This window comes from Panicum virgatum, chromosome 5N (assembly GCF_016808335.1).
Source record: "Panicum virgatum strain AP13 chromosome 5N, P.virgatum_v5, whole genome shotgun sequence".
NCBI lineage: Eukaryota > Viridiplantae > Streptophyta > Magnoliopsida > Poales > Poaceae > Panicum > Panicum virgatum.
Window position 1 is genome coordinate 40,023,161 of NC_053149.1, and position 19,928 is coordinate 40,043,088.

Sequence of the window (19,928 nt, forward strand, 5' to 3'; positions counted from 1 at the left end):
CGTAGCAGGGGCATCAGTCCAAAATTATTACATCACGTATAAAATTTAAAACACATAATAGTCCAACATTATTGATCAATGCATAAAATAAACGGCCATCCATGGGATGTGAAGAACTCCATAGATCTTGACTCTAGACCCTGGCATGCTTTGACAATCTCATCCATTTCTATCATCAGTGCGCTGCAACAGAGCCCAAAACCAGAGCTAATGCGTCCCTCGGAAAAAAAAACTTGTAAAAAAGTTTTTAGTCTGCATTTGTTAAACACAGTTTCATTTCTTGTGAGCTATACTGCCCAACACAAAGAAGCAGCCCCTGTCAATAACATTAAATTGTGCTTAGGATTACCAAGTTTAGACCAACCATTAAACAAATTAATGGTACTTTGTGGTGATGAAGAACGATACTATATTGTAATCTAAACGGTAGGGATGTAAATAGTATGAATATTTTCTGATAGTATTCTAATTCAATCCGGTTTGAAAAGGTTTTTATATGTCCATATCCATTTCTGCACATTCAATATCTGTAATTTATACCTATCCGGATACTAAAGTTATATTTTTATGATGTCGATATCGATTACAATCTTATCCGCAAAAAGTAACACTATTTGTATTCGACTCCATATTCAAACAAAAATATGAAAATAAATACGCAGTAATATCCGTCTGTATACGATCCATTTACATGCCTACTAAACAGAGTCGAATACAATGAGAACATGAAAAAACAATGAATCCATATTGAACAATAATATTTGCAATGTATGGGATCTTTAACCATGGCAACACACATACATATTTGCTAGTTGGTTGTAGAAAAGCATAATCTACTAAAAAAATTCTAGAATCTTTAATGTTTCAAAGCTACAATAGATTGTTATCGCTGTTGTTGGGCTGAGAGGATTGAGGAGGAAGAGAGGGATGGCTAGGGCTGCAAGGGCACTGGGAACGCCGCCTGCGGGGCTTTGCCCACGACCGGTAAGAGAGAAGGGATTTCTTTCTAATCTCTTACTTGATTAGATTGATACATCACATCTCCTTATATAGAGAGGTTTACTTGATCCCTAAGCAAGCGACTAATTAACTCTAATGAGCTAAGGCCCAATAGGCCCTTGACTCCTCTAATATTAACATAGGTATGCTACAAGATACATGCAAAACAGATCGCTATTGATTTATAACATCTACATAATAATGTTTGAGATTTCTAAAAGTCACTGCCGACCAAATAGGTGCCGGGAAAAGGATTTTTTTGGGGGGTGGGGTGGGCGTGGGTGGCAAACGCCCCTAACCGTACTGCTTGTAGTCTTTTTAGGAGTAGCGATAATTTATTTTTTTCCATATTCAATTCTCGCCCCCCCCCCCCCCCCCCCCCCCCCCCCCCCGGAACACATGTTATTTCGATCTTCTGACGAGTTGGAACTACAATGTCCCAACTACCACATTTTAGCCAAGATACATTCATTCAGAGAAATTCACTTTGACTCGAACGCACGAAATGACTGTCAAGGTCGTAAACAATAAGGAACTACTTCATCACACTCTGACACCCCAATCTACATGGTGTACGCATCATTTCTTTTGGTGCTACAGAACAGTCATACCGAAATGGTCAGTCCCAGCTTAAGGGATGCACGCATCCATCACGATCACGTTACCTATGAATGATCTAGAACTTGTCTACGACAACACCATCCCTGACGACCTCATAAGCATCCCGATTCCGGGTCTTGTTCATGCCGGCGGCGAAGTGCACCTTGGTGGCCTCGGCCCTGACCTCCGTCACCTTGGTCCAGATCAGGATCTTGGTCTTGAGGCCCTCGACGTGGGTCAGCTTTCCCTTCTCCAGGTAACCCGTCACGCTGGTGGCGAACCTCAGGACCGACGAGTCCTTGTACCCGACCTCGCAGGGCGATGCGATGTACACGGTGAGCAGCTTCGTGTCCTCGGCCAGCTCGTAGTTGGTCGCGTCCTGGGGGAACAGGCCCATTGGGAGCTCATATTCCTTGAGAAATTCAGGCAGTGGTTTCTGCATCTTCCCTGAAACCAAGCAGGGGTTCATGATCAGATAAGTGGACAAAGGAAGCAAGTTTGTGAGGGAAAAAAAATGAAAACAGATATATGTATGGTTGTCCTACCTTTGATTTTGTTCACCATCCATTTAGCTCCATCTCCAATGCTGCTAGAGATTGACTGAAAATTGCAAAAGGCTAACAGAGTCAACACAAAGGAGTTTCTATCTGTTGCAAGAATGTCTCCCAATGTAGTTTACATTCATGCTTGCGAATAGAACGAGGAAGACATTCAGGTAGATACTATTATGTTTCACTTTGTGAAATTAGATGTGACTGATAGCATGGATCTCTATCCCCAATCCACAGAATTTGATCTGTTGTAACCTGCCATGTTCAGGAGGTTATGGTGGCGAAACACAACACCATCCTGAAGTGATATAAGATGAGAATGACTTTAATCGCGCTTCAATTATAATGTGGCCACTATCACAACAACGCAACATCAGCCTATGTGGCGCTATTTCTGAACCTCTGGCCAACTTGAACTCTCCCCACCATTATTCACGTGTGATTTCCGTGTCCCTATTCTTCAGTTTCTTTTTTTTCTTTTTTGAAAGATCCTGAATCTTGCGGTTCGGCGTTATTCTTCAGTTTCAATGGAGCAAATTTTAGTGCAACCAAGAACACCTGAACCTTCGCCTCATTGATTTTCTCCCTTCACCATGCCATTCAATCCGTAAACGATACTTGACGAAATTCTGAAGCTGGGGCCCTTAGCAGCCCTGCACCATGGTTGCAATGGTGGATACCATGCCATTCTGAATGCTGAGCCTAACTATTCTCAGTATGGAATGGTAACTAACGAATTCTGATAGCACGATCCAGTACTCAGCTTCTATTATACACCGATTAGTTATTCGGTTCATTGGATCTATCCAAAGTTACAAAAGCCCATAAACAGTAATAACGGATGTATTGTCAGATTTAGTACCCAGCTCCTTGACCACGCCCACAAGCTACGCAATTGGGAATCAAAACGGCAGAAAATACGGCACAGCTTGCGTCAGGCTATACAACCGTTATGATCATCTTGTCTAAACCGATACCCAGACATCTTTGGATCTGAACATGATCATCTCTGTGGCAGGTAACGAAAAGGGTGACGTTGAAACGACAGGTTGGTACTGTTTCAAGTAACATGGGCAAAACTGATCGATCCGCGTCACCACCGATCATTAACATCGATCTTCAAATAAAAAATTTCATGATTCGATAAGATACATGTTGGATCGATGATGAACACGGAGAGAGCGAGTAAGAGACGAATGGAACAGGAAACGAATGCGAAGGTACATTTTTCAAAGATTCTTTGCAAAATGCCATGGATCAACGGAAACGGCAAAAAATCTTTGGGAGGTGGGGGTGGCTTTTCCTTACGTTGATGTCGTCGCCGGCGCCGTTCATCTCGGCGTTGGCCTTCTGGCTGAACCAGTACCCGCCCACCTTCCCCATGAGCTGATCCATCCCTAGCTCCTCGATCGTATCAGCCCCTTCTCCCTCCGCTTCCCACGATCAAACCGGCTCCAAGGCCTGGAACAGCCAGCAGCAATCCCTTTTTGGCCGGGATCTACCAGCGCGACCAAACCTGCAAGGGGACGAGGGACAGAGGGAGCCAGAGCTGAGAGAGGAGGAGGGATCGCCGGCCGCGCCGGCAACCTCGTTCTTGTTTTCGCCCCGGGTGGGTGGCTGGCGGTGGCAATTTTTAGAACGTGGGGTCGGGTGGCCTGGGATCCACAGGTCGGGTGGGGCCACAGCCGGCAACTGGGCTGCGTCTGTCCAATTGTCCATGTCCGAGCCTGTTGGGCTGAAACGGCAGCCCACCGCGTTAGGAAAGCAAAACCGACCCGTGCCGTGCACGTGACACCACTGAATCCGCGTGCCGCTTGCGGGCCGGGGCTCCCAAGGAGGACAGGACCCGACCCGCTTGGTCACGCCACGTCGTCCAATCAGATCGCGCGCTGCACGTCACCCGCCTCGGAGCGGATCCTGCACCGGACCGGGACGCGACCCGCGACCGCGACAGGGGGGGTGCGTATATGAATATGAACGCGGAGGGCGCCCGCCGCGCCTGGATCGCGCTCGGGCATCAGACTCTTCTGAAACTGAAAGGAAGGACGCGAAGCAGAAGCGGCAGCAGCGGATTCATCGCCGTCAGGTGCGCGCCCCTCCCTCGATCCACCGCCCAGCCCCTTCTCTTCTGCCTGGGGTCTCGCACGCGATCCTGCTGATTCCGTGCCCGTGTGCCCATAGAGCAATTCTCTTGGTTTGTTTTGGTTGCCGATTGCCTGGGAGTTCGCTTTAGATCTGCGTGTTTAGACTCTTCGAACTCGTGCGTAGCTGGTTGGTCTTAGTGCGATTCCGGTTGTTTTGGTTGTGCGGAAATTAGGTTCCAGTTGTATAATTTGCAGAATTCCCCCCAAATTGATACGTCTGTTCTCGTGATGATCTTTGGTCGTAAACTGAATGCTGATGGAAAATTCCTTGGTCCTACTAGACCTGGTTAGCGGCTTCTGTCTTGGTTTGTATGTTGGAACTTAGATGAGTAGATCATCCCTCTTTAGTTTCAGTGTGAACAATGCCTTCTGTTGATTTTGTAGTACTCCTTGCAATGAGCATATATGCATGCAGTTGTCCTGTTAGAGATATACGGTTTTAGGCTTCGTTGTCATGCCCTGGATGTATGTTTTGCCTAATCTGATGCAATCTCAGCCCATTGCTTATATAATTCTATTATTCTAATGTGAAGCTTGTGCATACATACCATTGCCCATTGTAATGGTCTATCTTGTATACAAGATCAGACATCATATTAACGCAAAGTAGTGGCTGAATATGCTTCATGTGCAAACTGGGAACTGAGTTTCGGTTTAGCTATCCCAGTGTAATCTTGCCTGTTAAAGCAGGGGACCGAAATCAGAATTGGATATGTTCCGGTTACTTGTAAGCGCAAGAAATGTTACATTAATGTTTTCTGTTTCATCAGTAAACAGACAATTGCATAAAGGTCCCATACTATATTGTGCTCTGCTAGAATATGTGGCACCTGCTATTTGATGGTCAAAACACTTTTTATGTTGTGGCATTTTTGACAGTTGTAGTGCTGCAAGTCTTTTATAAGCCCAACCTATTGTTGACATGCAGTGAGTGCTAAGACAAGATGGTGGCCAACGGTGACGCACCTGCCAGAGGGAGTGCAGCAGCTGCTGCAAGCCTGCGCAGGCGTAGAACCACAAGTGGTGCTGGTGGTGGTGGAGGCGGTGCCAGCTCGATGCTCCAGTTCTACACTGATGAGGCTGCTGGTGCTAAGATGTCCCCGAACACTGTTCTGATCATGAGCATTGGGTTCATTGCCGTTGTTGCTATGCTGCATGTTTTTGGGAAGCTGTACCGCACCGCTAACTAGTTTTATGTTGCCATACCCAAGAAAGCATAGTCTACCAAGAGAGGAACCTTGTAGAGCGGTTTAAATGGATAGCAAATGACTATCAGATTCTGAAAAGATTATGCTGTTATAGAAGTTCATGCAACTTGCAATGCTAAGCTGTTATGGTTAAATCATTACCAGTCTTGTTTCGTCATTGCCATATATCTTGAGACTTGAGGTGTGTATAACTGCATATGCTAGGTTCTCTCTTTCTGTTGTCTGTTTGCAAGTCAAGCCTTGTTGCTCCTGCCTGAATCCTGGTGCAAGGGCAGTGGATCTGGCTTAGTTTCAAGTGGGCATCAGTGTTAGCTGATCATTAGACATTAGCTGATAAAGATATGTTACGGCTAGTGTTAAATGGGGTGATGGCTCTAGTGCATGATAATATGATATTGTGTGATTAAGATGCACGTATGCTAAGTAATGACTAATAACAATCCTGGTCATTGTGAGAACGCTAGTCGCTAGGTGTGTTGATCTCTGGATTTCCATGTTTAGAGCAATGCTGCTGCAACCTGCGCAACACCGCGACCATGATGTACAAATAGAGTGGAAGTTCATCTAACAAGTAACAAATATGGGGAAGAAGTTCATCTGACCAATACAGGCCTGGTGGCACAGCTGAAGCAATAATCGCTGTGTTCTCAAACGATCTTCACTTTTGTCAGCAAATTATACTCGTTGCCTTACAAGAACATAGCTCTGTCATTCTACTACACATTCTCAACCTGTTTGGGATATTTTGGTTAGGGTAGAATTTGATTGCGTGGTTGTGTGTTTCATCAAATTGTCAAGTACTTCATAACGGATATCGTCTAATTGGCATGCATACCAAGTTACCAACACCAGAATTATTCAAAAAAAAAAGTTACCAACACCAGAAAAACGGCTAATCAAAAAACAAGTACCTGACGCATAAACAGCATTAGTCACCCAAGTTTATAGAAAGTCAGAAGTAGGAATACCATGTACTCCTACTTGTCGTTTTTGAATAAGATGAGTAGTCAAACTTGGTGTTAAAAATGTCAAACGAATTATAATTTGGAACGGAGGGAGTAAATAACAAAATATACTCCAACTTATCACGTGCATTAGATCAAACTCGCCAAGAGTGAAACAAGCGTGACTCCTGCTAACAAGTGGATGAGGTCGAACACATACCAACTGCAGGTTTGAAGCTGGAAGAACGAATCACAATAGTGTGTTTGCAACAAAATCACATAGATAGGCTAAATTATTACATCTCAAGTGTAATCCGTAATCTCACCTTCCAAATAAACGTGTTTATATATGTTCTGATCAAACTGTTAAGAACTTAAAAATGGAGGTGGTAATCAATTATCATGCATATGAACACCAGAAAACACTTCATCGTTAACGACATGAGAACAAGGAACATCACGCAAAAAGATCAATACCAAGCAATGCGAACTGATCGCAAGCATCAGGGCTCCCCAGTAACAGAAAAGCTCACCACACCTCTCAAGTTGATTCAAGCTGCCACGAAATGGATCGAGGCATAAAACCTTTGTAAGAATACGATTTATGAAGTACATATACCAAATCTGATGCAGCCCCAGGTGAGGAAGCAGTGACCAAAGAGGATTATAGGACTCATAAATCACAAGACACAGCACTTGCAAACAGAAATGGTTAACTGACTAGTTAAAGTGTATCTCAAGTAAACAGCATTCAATCCATTTTGACCACCAGCGATCAAGTGCATGTCAGCATGTAATTCTTTCACCACCATTTGTGTTCGATCAAGCAGTTAATTTGTATTTTGTAAATATATGATAAAGAATAACTGCCACATCATTCTTCTTTAGAGTATCTCCAGCCTAAGTCCCCAAACAGGCCCCCATCCCATTTTTTAGGAGTTTTGGGCTAAAACTCAACTCTAGTGGAGGCCCTATTTGGGCTCCCATTTTGCATGGGCCTCCAAATTGAAGGCCCAAGCCCCTGGAAATAGAGGCCTCCCATTTCCAATAAACGGATCGGCTTCTCCTTCTTCCTGCTCGCGACGCTGGCCTCTGCGCCGCCCCTCCCTGCGCGGCCGCCCACCCTGCGCGCCGCCCCTCCTTGCGCGCGCCCAGCACCGCGCCGTCTCCGCCTGCCGCCGCCGCCGCCGTCGCTGCCTACCACTGCGCCGTCTCCCACCGCGCCGTCTCTGTCGCCCCTCCATCTTCTCCATGGACAGATCCACGCAGGCGCCCCGTGCCATCTCCGGCGGCGGGCGGCCTCCCCGTCCGACGATGGCTCCCCCGGAGAAGATGCGACGTCGTCCGTTCGTCGCACGCATCCCCGTTGTACCGCAAATCCTCCCGCTGACGGCCTTCCTCGTCGGCAAGATCTGCCGTCTCCCGCCGGCGGCCTACCTTGTCAGCTCCCCAACGATGTGCTCGTTCCTCCACGCGGTCGTCAGACGTCCACCTTCATAGAGCCTCAAGGTGCTTCACCACCATTCTCCACCACCGCCATCTTTGACGCCCGCAGCACGGCATCATCGCCAGTACTCATGTACGAGGCCGCGGACGATGACTTCAGCTCCACCCCAATAGTTGACTGGACGCCTGATTTCTCTGCAAATGTAAGGGGAAATATCCAAGAATCAGCTCAGTGCAAGATCAGCCATCAGGTAACCCATAATCCTTCATCGACTTTATAGGATCTTAAAGAACCAATATCCAGTAGTACTTGGCTTGATGAGTCACAATTGATGATAATGCCATATAATTAGTAAGTCCCAGTTTATAAAATGTGATCGTAGTTGCTTGCCAGATCTCTGCATTGCCGGAATGGCTTGGTTCTGTGGTCAGTCATAATCATCACATCAGGTCAACAATCAATTCAAGCTCGCATCATAAACTGGAACAGACCAAAAAAACACAGGCACACATCACTTTAGTTGCAAATTTTGCTACCACAAGTGGAAGGGCTATGAATTCATCTAGATGCACAAGCCTAGAGAGTTGCTCTTCTGGTCCAAATACAACGAAGCCAAGATTTGAAGTCTTAAAAACAAAGGACACAGACCAATGTAACACCTTGATCATTTCATTATGTACCTTGCTGTTCCGCGAACCACACGAATATCTCCATGATGTCATAAACAAGTGCATGGTTCTGACATTTTCTCTTATGCAGGACCCAAGGGCTTCTACCTCCCAGTCTTTCACAAACATGATGACACTGCACAATGATGCTGCAGTGGAATTACTGATGGTGTCATATCCCACTCCAAGTAGTGGAGGGAAAGGAGTATCAAGGCGAGGCAGTGGCTACATTCAATGTGAAGATATCCAGCTTTGCACATCTTGGATGAATATCAGCAATGACCCCATCGTCGGTAATGAGCAGCCATCAAAAATTTATTGGAATAGGATTGCTGATGATTTCTACCAGAACAGAGACTTTGATTCCAATAGGTCTGCCAATTCTCTCGAGCATCGAATGGGAATCATACTGAAGGACTGCATGCTGTTCCAAGCATGCTATGAACAGATCGAGCGCCGTAATCCCAGCGGCGTCCCGTACCAAGAACATGTACTTGATCTCTGTTGTTGCTCCTATATCTTGTCATTGCTTTATATATATATTCCTTCTATTGCCGTAATCCCAGCTGCTATATCTCTGTTATTGCAGATGATTGAAGCTCAAGCAAGGTATGCTAGAGCTTCAAGTGGAAAAAGTTTCCAACTCATCCATTGTTGGCTCAAGGTGAGACATTGCGAGAAGTTCGCATCACTGAAACAAAACAAGATGCCGAGTAGAAAGCAAGACGCTGCACCAGAGGGAGAAGAACAGCAAGAGGCCAGCCAAGGCCCTCCTTCCAAGAAAGCCCGACCTCCGGGTAGAAAGCAATCCAAAGACAAGCTAAAAAAATGAAGGAGATGACGAGTACAAGGATATGATGCAAAATTTGATGGTAATGAAGGCCGAGGAACATAAGATGAAGAAAGAACGATGGGACAAAGATATGGCGCTCGAGCAGCGTAGGTTACAGATGGAGGAGCGGCGGCTGCAGTGGGAGCAGGAAAAGAAGATCATGTTCTGTGACATGACTACCATGGACGCTCATCAAAGGGCGTATGTCTTGGCGAAGAGAGCTCAAATAGCAAAGGAGACAAGTACTGCTGTAGTTGATAGTGCCGGTGCTAGTGTGGGCGACAGCAGGGAGAGCGTAGTGTAGGCGATGCTACTAGTGCTTGATAGCATGCTATCTGAATTATTTGTGTTGTAATGTACTAGTGCAGATATTTGAACTACTAGTGCTTGAACAGGATCTGCATTATTGAATCTGCACTATCACCTGTTGTGGTAGTGCTCAGACTATGTAATATTTCAGTTCATGACTGAAACCTGAGACTTGCCAAAGCTGCCTGTGTGTAACAGCCTGTGTGACATTTTGAATGACCTGTTGTGGTACTTGCATTTTGAATGAAGCTCATCAGATTAGTTCATCAAAAGATGCTCTGAGTTATCATTGCTAACTTGTTGTTGCACCATTTTTAGGAGATCACTGAAGACATCTTTAAATGCCATGATTGAAGATCTGACAACTGATAGATTGTTCTGAATATAATCAGATTGTCTGTAAGTTACATCTTCAGTTTCATCATGACACTTTAGAACAGGTATGTTGATTGGATCTAGCAATATTTGTAACCAAGAGGACCCTGAAGAGCATGTAAGAACTTCACTGTCTATTATGTGCAACTTCCTATCGCAACTGAAATTCATGCCTGAAGGAAGAAGCATGCTGAACAATTGTTTACCCGTCCACAGAGAACCTTGAAAGTCCATAGATTTAACTACTGCTAGTGCTGGTGTTTTTGATACTGAAAGGCATAGCATTTGAAGCTGCTGTAATTCAGATTTCTTTAGAAAAAACATCTGTACTTGTTAACAAATGTGCAGCAGCAAGAGAGTCAAGTGTTAATGACACCAAACTTCGACCATCTTGCATATTCAACAGCTGCTGGTGTAAGTTGAATGAGCAGAAACCTATTTACAGCATACAAAGAAGCATATAGAAAAGTTGCAGGACATATTGATGAGAAAAACTGGGGATAATAAACAGCTGAGTATCAGCTAAAATCATGATATCCACAAACAGCTAAAATCCCATTAATTGAGGTAACTTTTACAAAGAAAATTAACTCCACCATCAGCATGGCAGAGTATCAGACCCATGAGTCAACAACACACTTCATTATCAAATTGAGTAGATTTTCAAACTGAGTAGATAATAAACTGTGTAGATTTTCAAAACTGATGGTCATTATCAGTCACATTTACAACACTGAGTAGATTTTCAAACTGAGTAGATAATAAAAAGATTCTCATTTACAACACTTCATTATCAAAGGATGACGTCTTTTCTTGCTGCTTGTTGTGCCCTCTGGAGTACCCCCAAAGCGCGGAGGCGCTTGTGCTGGCGTCGGCGCTGTTCAAGTGGCTACGGCCCCTGTCGACCCTGCTGAATTCCTGGTTGCTGTTGCTGGGTATAGAATCTGAACAGTCGACTTCGTCCTCGTCGTCGAATAAATCGAACTCCATCTGTGTGTAGATCTTCTTGATCACATCCTCCATGGAATTGATGTACCTGAAAAAGCATTGGAGATTTCACTTACAGACTGAAGCAGATCCCGATTCCCAACCAACACAATCAGTTTTTAGCTTTACATAACAGAGATATACTTGCAGTTGCAGAGGACAGAACTACAGATACTATTTTGGCTTAAAGCATAAAACTTGCTTATGGCAAAGGAAGCAGTATGAAATATGAATGTGCACTATAGAAGTGTGCAACAAATTAAAATGAATTTGTGCTTGACCTGATACTGGACTTTTCTTTCAAATAAATGGCAGACTTGCACTTTTGCTGTGCATAAATGAAATTGCCTCTCCTAGGATTGGTAGCAAGTTTAACTTTCAGTGCACCGTGCATGAATAAAATTACATGAACTCCAACACTAAAATTCACTAATATTCACAAAGATAGTCTCTAGTAAACAACATTGGGATGTTGAAAGCACAGAAATTAATCATATCTGGACTTTATGGTCTTTTCAGCATACTCAAGAATACTGTCAGACTGAAATGAATCCCCTTGGAGATTGATATCAATAAACTGAAAAAGCAAGCAGATCTCTTTTATCATTTTCTTTTTTGAACCTTCCTCTATAGCAGATCCAAGTTCATGGCTCATTTGTGCTCACGATCTTTAGGTACAGAAGAATGTGAAGAATGTCAACTCATTAAAGACCAAACGAAATCACACAAACCTGTGTAGTGGATGACGAGTCTCGTGGGGGCCTGCGGTGGCGCCGCTGATGCTTGCGCCTGCGGCGGGCTCGGCGGTCCAGCGCGTGGCCGGCGGCGGCGCCGCCGCCGCTGTTGCTGCTTTGCGCCTGCGGCAGGGTTGGCGGCCGGGGCACGGGCAAGGCGTCGGGGGCGGCGGGCTTGGCGGCCGGGCGACGGCGCGATGGGCAAGGCGTCGGGGGCGCCGGGCTTGGCGGCCGGGGACGGCGTGACGGGCGGGGCGCCGATCTTGGCGGCCGCGGGACAGCCAAGGTGTCGGGGGAGAACGGACTATCACTGCCAGTGGGTCCCACAAATTTGCAGGCCAGAATTTGAGAGGCTCATTGGAGTTGGGCTCTGATTTAAGCCCTCAATTTTTACAGATGGACTCCTATTTAGAGAAATAGGGGGCTGATTTTGAGAGGCCCACTAGAGATGCTCTTACATCCCTACATTACATTCCCCCATTTTATCTAACATATATACCTGCCTAGGTAAGCACATGGTCACATGGAAAAGGAGCAGTAACTGATTAACATGTCATCTGGATAAACTTATTAACATGTTTACGAACACATCATGACCACTTTGATAACATTCTCTATGCGATCGCTCCCATAAACAATTTGGAACCATAGAAAGGTAGACCAATACCGAGCCTGCACAAACATCTAAGAACTTAGAAAGCACAAGAATTTTAGAACACACTGATAACACAACAGAACTCGACCCTTGGGTGGATTGTCGTTGCCCAAAAAAAGGATCAAGTGTGACATAAAACCCGCAGCCCAGCCTGTATAAATGCATCATGACGGCAATGCTAAAAAAGATCCATGGAAGAAGGAACAGACAAATTAGGAATTAGGACACATAAATCACAGGAATTGCAAACACAAATAATTGAACCACATCTTCAATAACAAAGCATTGGTCTCCCATTTCCATTCCAAATGTCCCCAGCCATCAGGTGCACATCAAACACATGATTCCATCACTGCATAGTGCATACTGGTTCGTTGCTACTACTACTGCGGCTACTACTACTAGTACCATATCAAGCCAGAATTTGCATCTGCATTGCAGATATACGCCACAACTACTGATACCTTGCTACATCGTATTGATACTGAAGGATGATCATACCAACAAACGTGCGTGACGGAGCAAATTAAACGCAGCAGCAAAACTGAACGAACGATGTGCAGAGCCAAGTTCAGATCATGACCACTAGTGAGACAGGACGGCAGCAGGGCGCACCATACGAACCCCCGCAACAGCTGGCTTGGCGCTCGACGATCCGACGACGCCGATGGGGTCGCCGCGAGCTTCTGGAGGCAGCGGGCCGCGATCTCGAAGCAGAGGTACGCGTCGCGGGTCGCGTACGCCCACTCCTCCTCGCCCAGGTAGTAGCTGCCCCAGTTCGCCTCAGGCGCATCTCCGGCCCGAGCGCCACCCGCGCCATGCGCTCGAGGCTGAGGCCCCTGAGGCCCTGACCACCTTGGGCGGCCGCCACGTCCGCCCGAGGTTGTTGAGCCTCTCCTCCTCGTCGGTGTCGTACTCGTCCCGCTGGGCCTTGGCCTTCTCCCTCTTGAGCGCCGCCTTCCCCATCCAGTACCTGGCGGGCTTCTTCACGTCCAGCAGCCTCTCCTCGCGCTCCACCCCGGCGGCTTCCCCGTACGCGAGCGCGAACAGATCCGTGAGCTCCTCCGGCCACGCCACGTGCAGGCCCCACTCCTTGGCCAGCTTCCTCGTGACCTCCCGGGCGCCGAAGCAGGCGACGGTGATGCGGTTGTCGTCCAGGAACGCGCGGAGCTGGTTCATGTGGTTGCAGTCGAAGTCGAGCTGGTGGTCGGCGGCGTAGGCGGGCTTGCCGACGCGGTAGCCGAACGCTTCGGGGCTGTAGACGAGGGCGCGGGAGCCGCCGAGGCAGAGCGCGAGGCAGCGGATCGGGTTGCGGTGGTCGTTGGGGCGGAAGCCGGTGCGGTGGCTCTTCCTCCAGCCGCGGTCCCGGTCCGCGGGGTCGCGGCCGCGCAGCGCGACGAGGCCCGTGACGAGGGGCGCGCGGAGGCGGCGGCCCCGGGCGGAGGCGGAGGATTCGGCGAGCCAGCGCTTGGTGACCTCGTCGCTCTCGGAGAAGGTGGTCTCGACGGCGGCCAGGCCGCGGCCGATCCGGAGGACGCCGACGTCGCCGTCGTCGAGGAGGTCGTCGTCGCGCCTCCACCAGCAGCGGGGGTTGGAGGGGATCTCCCTCGTCAGGGTGATCTCGACAGGCCCCTTCATGGCGGCGGCGGCGGAAGGGGGAGGTGGGGAATGGGGTTTGGGGGTTTTGCGGCGTGGGGGAGGAGTTGGTTGTCGACTGGCTCGATGGCGTGGATGCCAGCCAGGCTTCGGAGAAGGAAGAGGGGAAAGCGGTGGGGGTCTTTATAGCAGGACCCGTGGCTCCACGTGTCTCGATCAGGAGCGTCCGGTTGCTCCCGGCGGTGCGACGGCGGGTGCGTCGTCGGGGCAGGCAAGCCGCGATTGACTAGAAGGTGGGGCTGCCTGGCCTGGCGTTGCGGACGTTGCCCGAGATTGGGCTGGGCTGGTTTGTTTTGAGCGGAACCACAACACACATTTACCAGTGTGAATTTTTGTTCACCAAAACTAGGCAAATTGGCAACAAACTTGGTGGGAATTGAGTCGTGTAGAATGCGATGGTCGGTCATGGAAACCGTAAATCTTTTCACCTTTTGGTGATTGGTGAATTGACGTATATCTGTACCAAGCAAGTCCGTTAAGAGCAAGGCTTATGCTCTAGCTTGCTGCCGACGGTAACAAAGGACACGTCAGCATTGCAAGGTGAGCTGGTGGTGGTGGACTCCGCTACTTTAATGATCTCTCTGCAGTATGAACCAATAGGAATCTAGGAATCCATGGTGAAGAGCTATGTGCCCGTTGTTCGCCGGCGTATATTGAGTCGCTAGCTTCCTTCTCTTTCCTCCTTTTGGTGAATTGACGTATATCTTGTGTTTGCACTAAGCAAGTCCGTTAAGAGCAAGGCTTATGCTCTCAGCCTACTGCCGGCGGTAACAAAAGACCCCGTCAGCATTGCAAGGTAAGCTGGTGGTGGTGGGTTCCGCTACTTTAATAATCTCTCTGCAGTATGAACCAATAGGAATCTAGAAATCCATGGTGAAGGGCTATGCGCCCGCTGCTCGCCAGCGTATATGGAGTCTCTAGTTTTCTTCTCTTTCCTCCTTTCTCTCCCTTCCATGTCAAATTCAGCTAGCTTTCAGCCACCCATAATACTTCTTTAAATCGCAGCAAAAATGGTTCCCTAAAAGGCAGCTAACGACTCAATAAAAGCTGGAGCAATGGAATAGAATAAATTGACTACTTGCTGCATGCAAATCACATTCTCAAATAGAATCACAATCAGGAAAAAAAAGAAGAGAAAATGGACAGGGAACAGATGAGAAAAATATTGGGGAACTGATAAACATAGATTGGGAAATAAATTATATCTTTCGATATGATAACCTAATTTATGAAGAACTCGTCTGCAAATTTGACTGATCATATCTAAACTGCCTCCAGCATGGACACGCTTCTGCGACACAACGTCTCGCACTCACGCGCACGATCCTGTTGGCGGTTGGAACGGCCGTCGAAAGAAGCCGGAGAATGGCGCGGCTCTGTCCGATCCCGCAACGGAAAGCCGCACAGCAGCCGCCGCGATGCCGCGCCGGAAGATCCAAAGATGGCCCTCATCGACAAGGCGGGGTCGCGGATGAGGACCCTTCAAGGGCAGGACGGAGGGGGTGAAGAAGAAGGCGCACGAGCTCTCGGCGCTCTGCGACGTCGACGTCATGGTCGTCTGCGCCGGCCCCGAAAGCGGCGCACCGGACGTGTGGGATTTCGGTAAAGCTGGGGTCATCGGCAGGCACCGCAGGCTGCCTACGAACAAGCGGGCCAAGCACACGCACCTCAACTACCTCAACGTTGAGCTGGGCAAGCAGAAGGCCAAGCTCGCCAAGAAGCGGCAGGAGGGGCCCAAGAAGATGGCGTCGCCCGGCGAGGCGTTATTGAAGGGCATGAACCTGGAGGAGCTGCTCGGGTCCATCGACGCGGCGCTGCTGGCCACGGCGCAGAGGCGGAAGGCGCTAGCCATGCCGGATGATTTGTCACGGACCCTCTGTTGGCGCCAGTTAGCTGCTCAGGTTTGGTGCCACCTTGCCTATGGAAGGAGGCCATGTCCCATTTATAAGGGAGACTATCCCTCTCCTATCAATCCGGGCTTTTGGGAGGAAGTGGGCTCTTGCCTTGTAAGTGAGCCATGTGCACATAAACGTCTGGACATATGGACAAGTGTTGGGTTGGGCCTGAGTGGATGCTAACATTTGGTATTAGAGCTAGGCATTGCCATGCCAGCCTGGAGGCCAGGCGGGCTTCCCAGGGGATGGAATGAATGGAATGTCACGGACCCTCAATGTCACGAACCCTCTGTTGGCGCCAGTCGAACCCTCTGTTGGCGCCAGTTCCCCGGGGATCCCTCTGTTGGCGCCAGTTCCCAGGGGATGGAATGTCACAGACCCTCTGTGGCGGGCTTCCCAGGGATGGAATGTCACAGACCCTCTGTTGGCGCCAGTTCCCCGGGGATCCCTCTGTTGGCGCCAGTTCCCAGGGGATGGAATGTCACAGACCCTCTGTGGCGGGCTTCCCAGGGATGGAATCCTGATGGAATCCCTCTGTTGGCGCCAGTTCCCAGGGGAGAACTGGATGGAATGGAGACCCTCTGTGGCGGGCTGAGAACTGGATGGAATGGAGACCCTCTGTGGCGGGCTTCCCAGGGCGGATCCCTCTGTTGGCGCCAGTTCCAAGGGGATGGAATGTCACAGACCCTCTGTGGCGGGCTTCCCGGGGATGGAAGGGGATGGAATGTCACAGACCCTCTGTGGCGGGCTTCCCGGGGATGGAATGTCACAGACCCTCTGTGGCGGGCTTCCCAGGGGATGGAATGGCGGGCTTCCCAGGGGATGGAATGTCACGGACCCTCTGTTGGCGCCAGTTCCCAGGGGATCTGTGGCGGGCTTCCCAGGGATGGAATGTCACAGACCCTCTGTTGGCGCCAGTTCCCCGGGGATCCCTCTGTTGGCGCCAGTTCCCAGGGGATGGAATGTCACAGACCCTCTGTGGCGGGCTTCCCAGGGATGGAATGTGGCTTCCCAGGGGATGGAATGTCACGGACCCTCTGTTGGCGCCAGTTCCCAGGGGATAGATGACCTCGGCAGGCGCCAGTTCCCAGGGGATGGAATGTCACAGACCCTCTGTGACCTCGGCAGGCTTCCCAGGGGATGGATGACCTATGTGGCGGGCTTCCCAGGGGATGGATAGAATGTCACGGACAGGGGATGTTCCCAGGGGATGGAATGTCACGGACCCTCTGTTGGCGCCAGTTCCCAGGGGATAGATGACCTCGGCAGGCGCCAGTTCCCAGGGGATGGAATGTCACAGACCCTCTGTGACCTCGGCAGGCTTCCCAGGGGATGGATGACCTATGTGGCGGGCTTCCCAGGGGATGGATAGAATGTCACGGACAGGGGATGGATGACCTATGTGGCGGGCTTCCCAGGGGATGGATAGAATGTCACGGACCCTCTATTGGCGCCAGTTCCCAGGGGATGGAATGTTACAGACCCTCTGTGGCGTGCTTCTTAGGGGATGGATGGAATGTCACAGAGATGGAATGTCACGGACCCTCTGTTGGCGCTAGTTCCCAGGGGATGGAATGTCACGGACCCTTTGTGGCAGGCTTCCTAGGGGATGGATGGAATGTCACGGACCCTTTGTTGGCGCCAGTTCCCAGGGGATGGAATGTCACGGACCCTCTGTGGCGGGCTTCCCAGGGGATGGAATGTCACGGACCCTCTGTTGGCGCTAGTTCCCAGGGGATGGAATGTCACGGACCCTCTGTGGCGGGCTTCCCAGGAGATGGAATGTCCCAGACCCTCTGTTGGCGCCAGTTCCCAGGGGATGGAATGCCACGGACAACTTTGATGTTTGGCAACACTTGATTTGAGCTTTAGATTTGACAGAAAAATAAGAATTAAAGCTCAGCTGACATGAAATGTCACTAAGCGAGAAAGGTTAACATTAATAACAATGTTTAAGTGAGGATTAGTGACTAAAGCATATGATTAACCCAAAACGTAACACTGGGGTGTTACAACCCTCCCCCTTAAAAGAATCTCGTCCCGAGATTCGGAGCGAAAGACTTTCAAGGGAAGAGAGATAGATTAACCATCAAAGGCGGCAGGAAGGATCACACTAGAGAAGATCGATGTTGATTGTAGGAGCCATTGCAGATAAAGATTGAGAGCTTAGAGAAAAATTTAAGAAGCAAAGTGTAAGAAACACGATATCTCCCATGATTTTGTCCAACTGGTAGCTTGTCCAACTTTACATGTTTTATGCCCTCTCATTCCAACAATAATGGCATATGTTGCTTGATCATCGCGGTAGATCAAACTGGGTTCTTTGTCTACCACCTCTTGCGGTCTACTAACATTTTCGTCCATTAGCAGTTCCTTCAAAGATCATCCTCTTGGTAACTTCGGAAGAAAGACTCACTAGATTTAGGTCCGATATAGAGATCTCTAGATAGAACAATGAGAGATAGATTTGGACAAGGCCCACGAGGAGCTAACACACCGGAGTAGTGGCATAATGGATCATGACTAGCAACCCCGATACCAGTGCGTGCCGAGCAGCACAACCATGTGTCGATCGCCCACATGAGAGCCTTGGTTTCTTCGCAGCACCGTCAGTTGTTAATCATAACACCACTACCGAGCATACCACCAATGAGAAATCCCATGCAGCACAGATAGATCATGCATAGATGAGCATTATGAGAAACAGGGATATAGTGAAGAGGGGATCCAAATTTAGAGGCATAGCATGTTAGCAACAGAGATTAACCGCCAAGGGCTATAAGGTATAAGACTCTTGCTTTAGCTTCACACACAGCTTGTATCCACCGAAGAGATTACCAGATCAACGATCAACATGAGATTTGGTCCAGTTAGGCAGCAACAGGAGATCAAGACCGATAACCATTCAGGAACCTTAGGGAACTATAAACGAAACCAGCAGGACACTTGGAGCAAAACCAATATACCATCCAGGGACCTAGATGATAAAGCAATGTCATGATTTACAAGGCAAAGATTTTGAGGCCAAGGTAGAAACGAGATTAACATTGCACCAGATTATATTTAGGATGAGCGACAAAGAGGTTCATCAATGATTGTTAGGCATGGTTTTGACCAGCAGGCACGTGACCATATCACAGACATTGGAAAGTATTTGAGGAAACTTAGCTGGGTTGGCGGGTCAACAAAAGGTCTACACGATGCAAAGATACTGATTTTTGCAGCACAAACAACCGTAACTAGCACTGCATACAAGAATTTGTAGCTCCAAACCTTGATTAGGGTCGTTTATGGAACTCAAGGTTACACACGCATTCCAGAACTAGGATTTTACCATTAAGGCAAAAGAAACTTCCTTGTTGCATGCAGCCAAGGACGCCTCCTGATGACGACGATGCTTTTAAGAAAACACCGAAGTCGATTCGTACACGGCTCTTCAACTAGATTGAATAACTGAGTCATGCAAGGTTTTCAGATTCAGGAGGAAAAATAGAACAAAGGCAGGATGATGCAACAAAAGTGGCCAAGCTTTCACAAAAAGTTGAGATCATGACATACGGAAAACAATTGGCAGTAAGATTCATTACAAGGTTTATGGATAGCACATAAGGATAGTATGGAGGATTGGTTTAAAATGAGTTTTTGGAACATCCTTACTCAGGATTTACTATCAGAATGATTTGCATGATGCTAGTTGTAAAACATGTTCATTTATGCCAATGCAATGCCAGTGTAATGCCATGATGGGATGCCCCATGCACAAAATAAAATGGTGCATATGACACGATGCATTTGCCATGATGTCAACTCAATGATTCATACATCATGATGCAAAATGACAATGCTCTTGAGTGATGCTCGCCATGAGATGCATGAGTATGATGCACACACACATGAGTTTGCGATACACACAATGCAACAGCC

General features: G+C 48.3%; 3 protein-coding genes and 1 pseudogene across 3 annotated transcripts; 1 reads left to right on the plus strand and 3 right to left on the minus strand.

Annotated features, from left to right (window-relative positions):
• Positions 1-1,466: 1,466 nt before the first annotated feature.
• On the minus strand, positions 1,467-4,071 carry LOC120676110 (uncharacterized protein At5g01610-like). Its single transcript, XM_039957331.1, has 3 exons — positions 3,459-4,071; positions 2,145-2,199; positions 1,467-2,046 (listed from the first exon to the last, which is right to left on the minus strand). Exons 1-3 carry the CDS (start codon positions 3,543-3,545, stop codon positions 1,676-1,678), a joined length of 513 nt encoding a protein of 170 aa, XP_039813265.1. The 5' UTR covers positions 3,546-4,071; the 3' UTR covers positions 1,467-1,675.
• A 1,151-nt stretch (positions 4,072-5,222) lies between these two features.
• On the plus strand, positions 5,223-5,665 carry LOC120676112 (protein transport protein Sec61 subunit beta-like). The gene has a single exon (XM_039957332.1). It carries the CDS (start codon positions 5,239-5,241, stop codon positions 5,482-5,484), a length of 246 nt encoding a protein of 81 aa, XP_039813266.1. The 5' UTR covers positions 5,223-5,238; the 3' UTR covers positions 5,485-5,665.
• Positions 5,666-10,754: 5,089 nt separating this feature from the next.
• LOC120675944 lies at positions 10,755-11,783 on the minus strand. The gene is made up of 2 exons (XM_039957145.1): positions 11,562-11,783; positions 10,755-11,113 (listed from the first exon to the last, which is right to left on the minus strand). Exons 1-2 carry the CDS (start codon positions 11,717-11,719, stop codon positions 10,855-10,857), a joined length of 417 nt encoding a protein of 138 aa, XP_039813079.1. The 5' UTR covers positions 11,720-11,783; the 3' UTR covers positions 10,755-10,854.
• A 912-nt stretch (positions 11,784-12,695) lies between these two features.
• Positions 12,696-14,143, minus strand: LOC120672344 (annotated as a pseudogene).
• Between the last annotated feature and the right edge of the window lie 5,785 nt (positions 14,144-19,928).

What these genes read in the sequence shown, in the direction of transcription:
- LOC120676110 (XM_039957331.1), bottom strand. Translation starts at nt 3,545, where the DNA reads ATGGATCAGCTCATGGGGAAGGTGGGCGGGTACTGGTTCAGCCAGAAG. An exon ending in GCGCCGGCGACGACATCAAC is followed by an intron (nt 2,200 to 3,458) that starts GTAAGGAAAAGC and finishes TGCAATTTTCAG; the next exon opens with TCAATCTCTAGCAGCATTGG. An exon ending in GATGGTGAACAAAATCAAAG is followed by an intron (nt 2,047 to 2,144) that starts GTAGGACAACCA and finishes GCTTGGTTTCAG; the next exon opens with GGAAGATGCAGAAACCACTG.
- LOC120675944 (XM_039957145.1), bottom strand. Translation starts at nt 11,719, where the DNA reads ATGAGCCATGAACTTGGATCTGCTATAGAGGAAGGTTCAAAAAAGAAA. An exon ending in GAAAAGACCATAAAGTCCAG is followed by an intron (nt 11,114 to 11,561) that starts ATATGATTAATT and finishes ATGCTTTTTCAG; the next exon opens with GTACATCAATTCCATGGAGG.
- LOC120676112 (XM_039957332.1), top strand. Translation starts at nt 5,239, where the DNA reads ATGGTGGCCAACGGTGACGCACCTGCCAGAGGGAGTGCAGCAGCTGCT.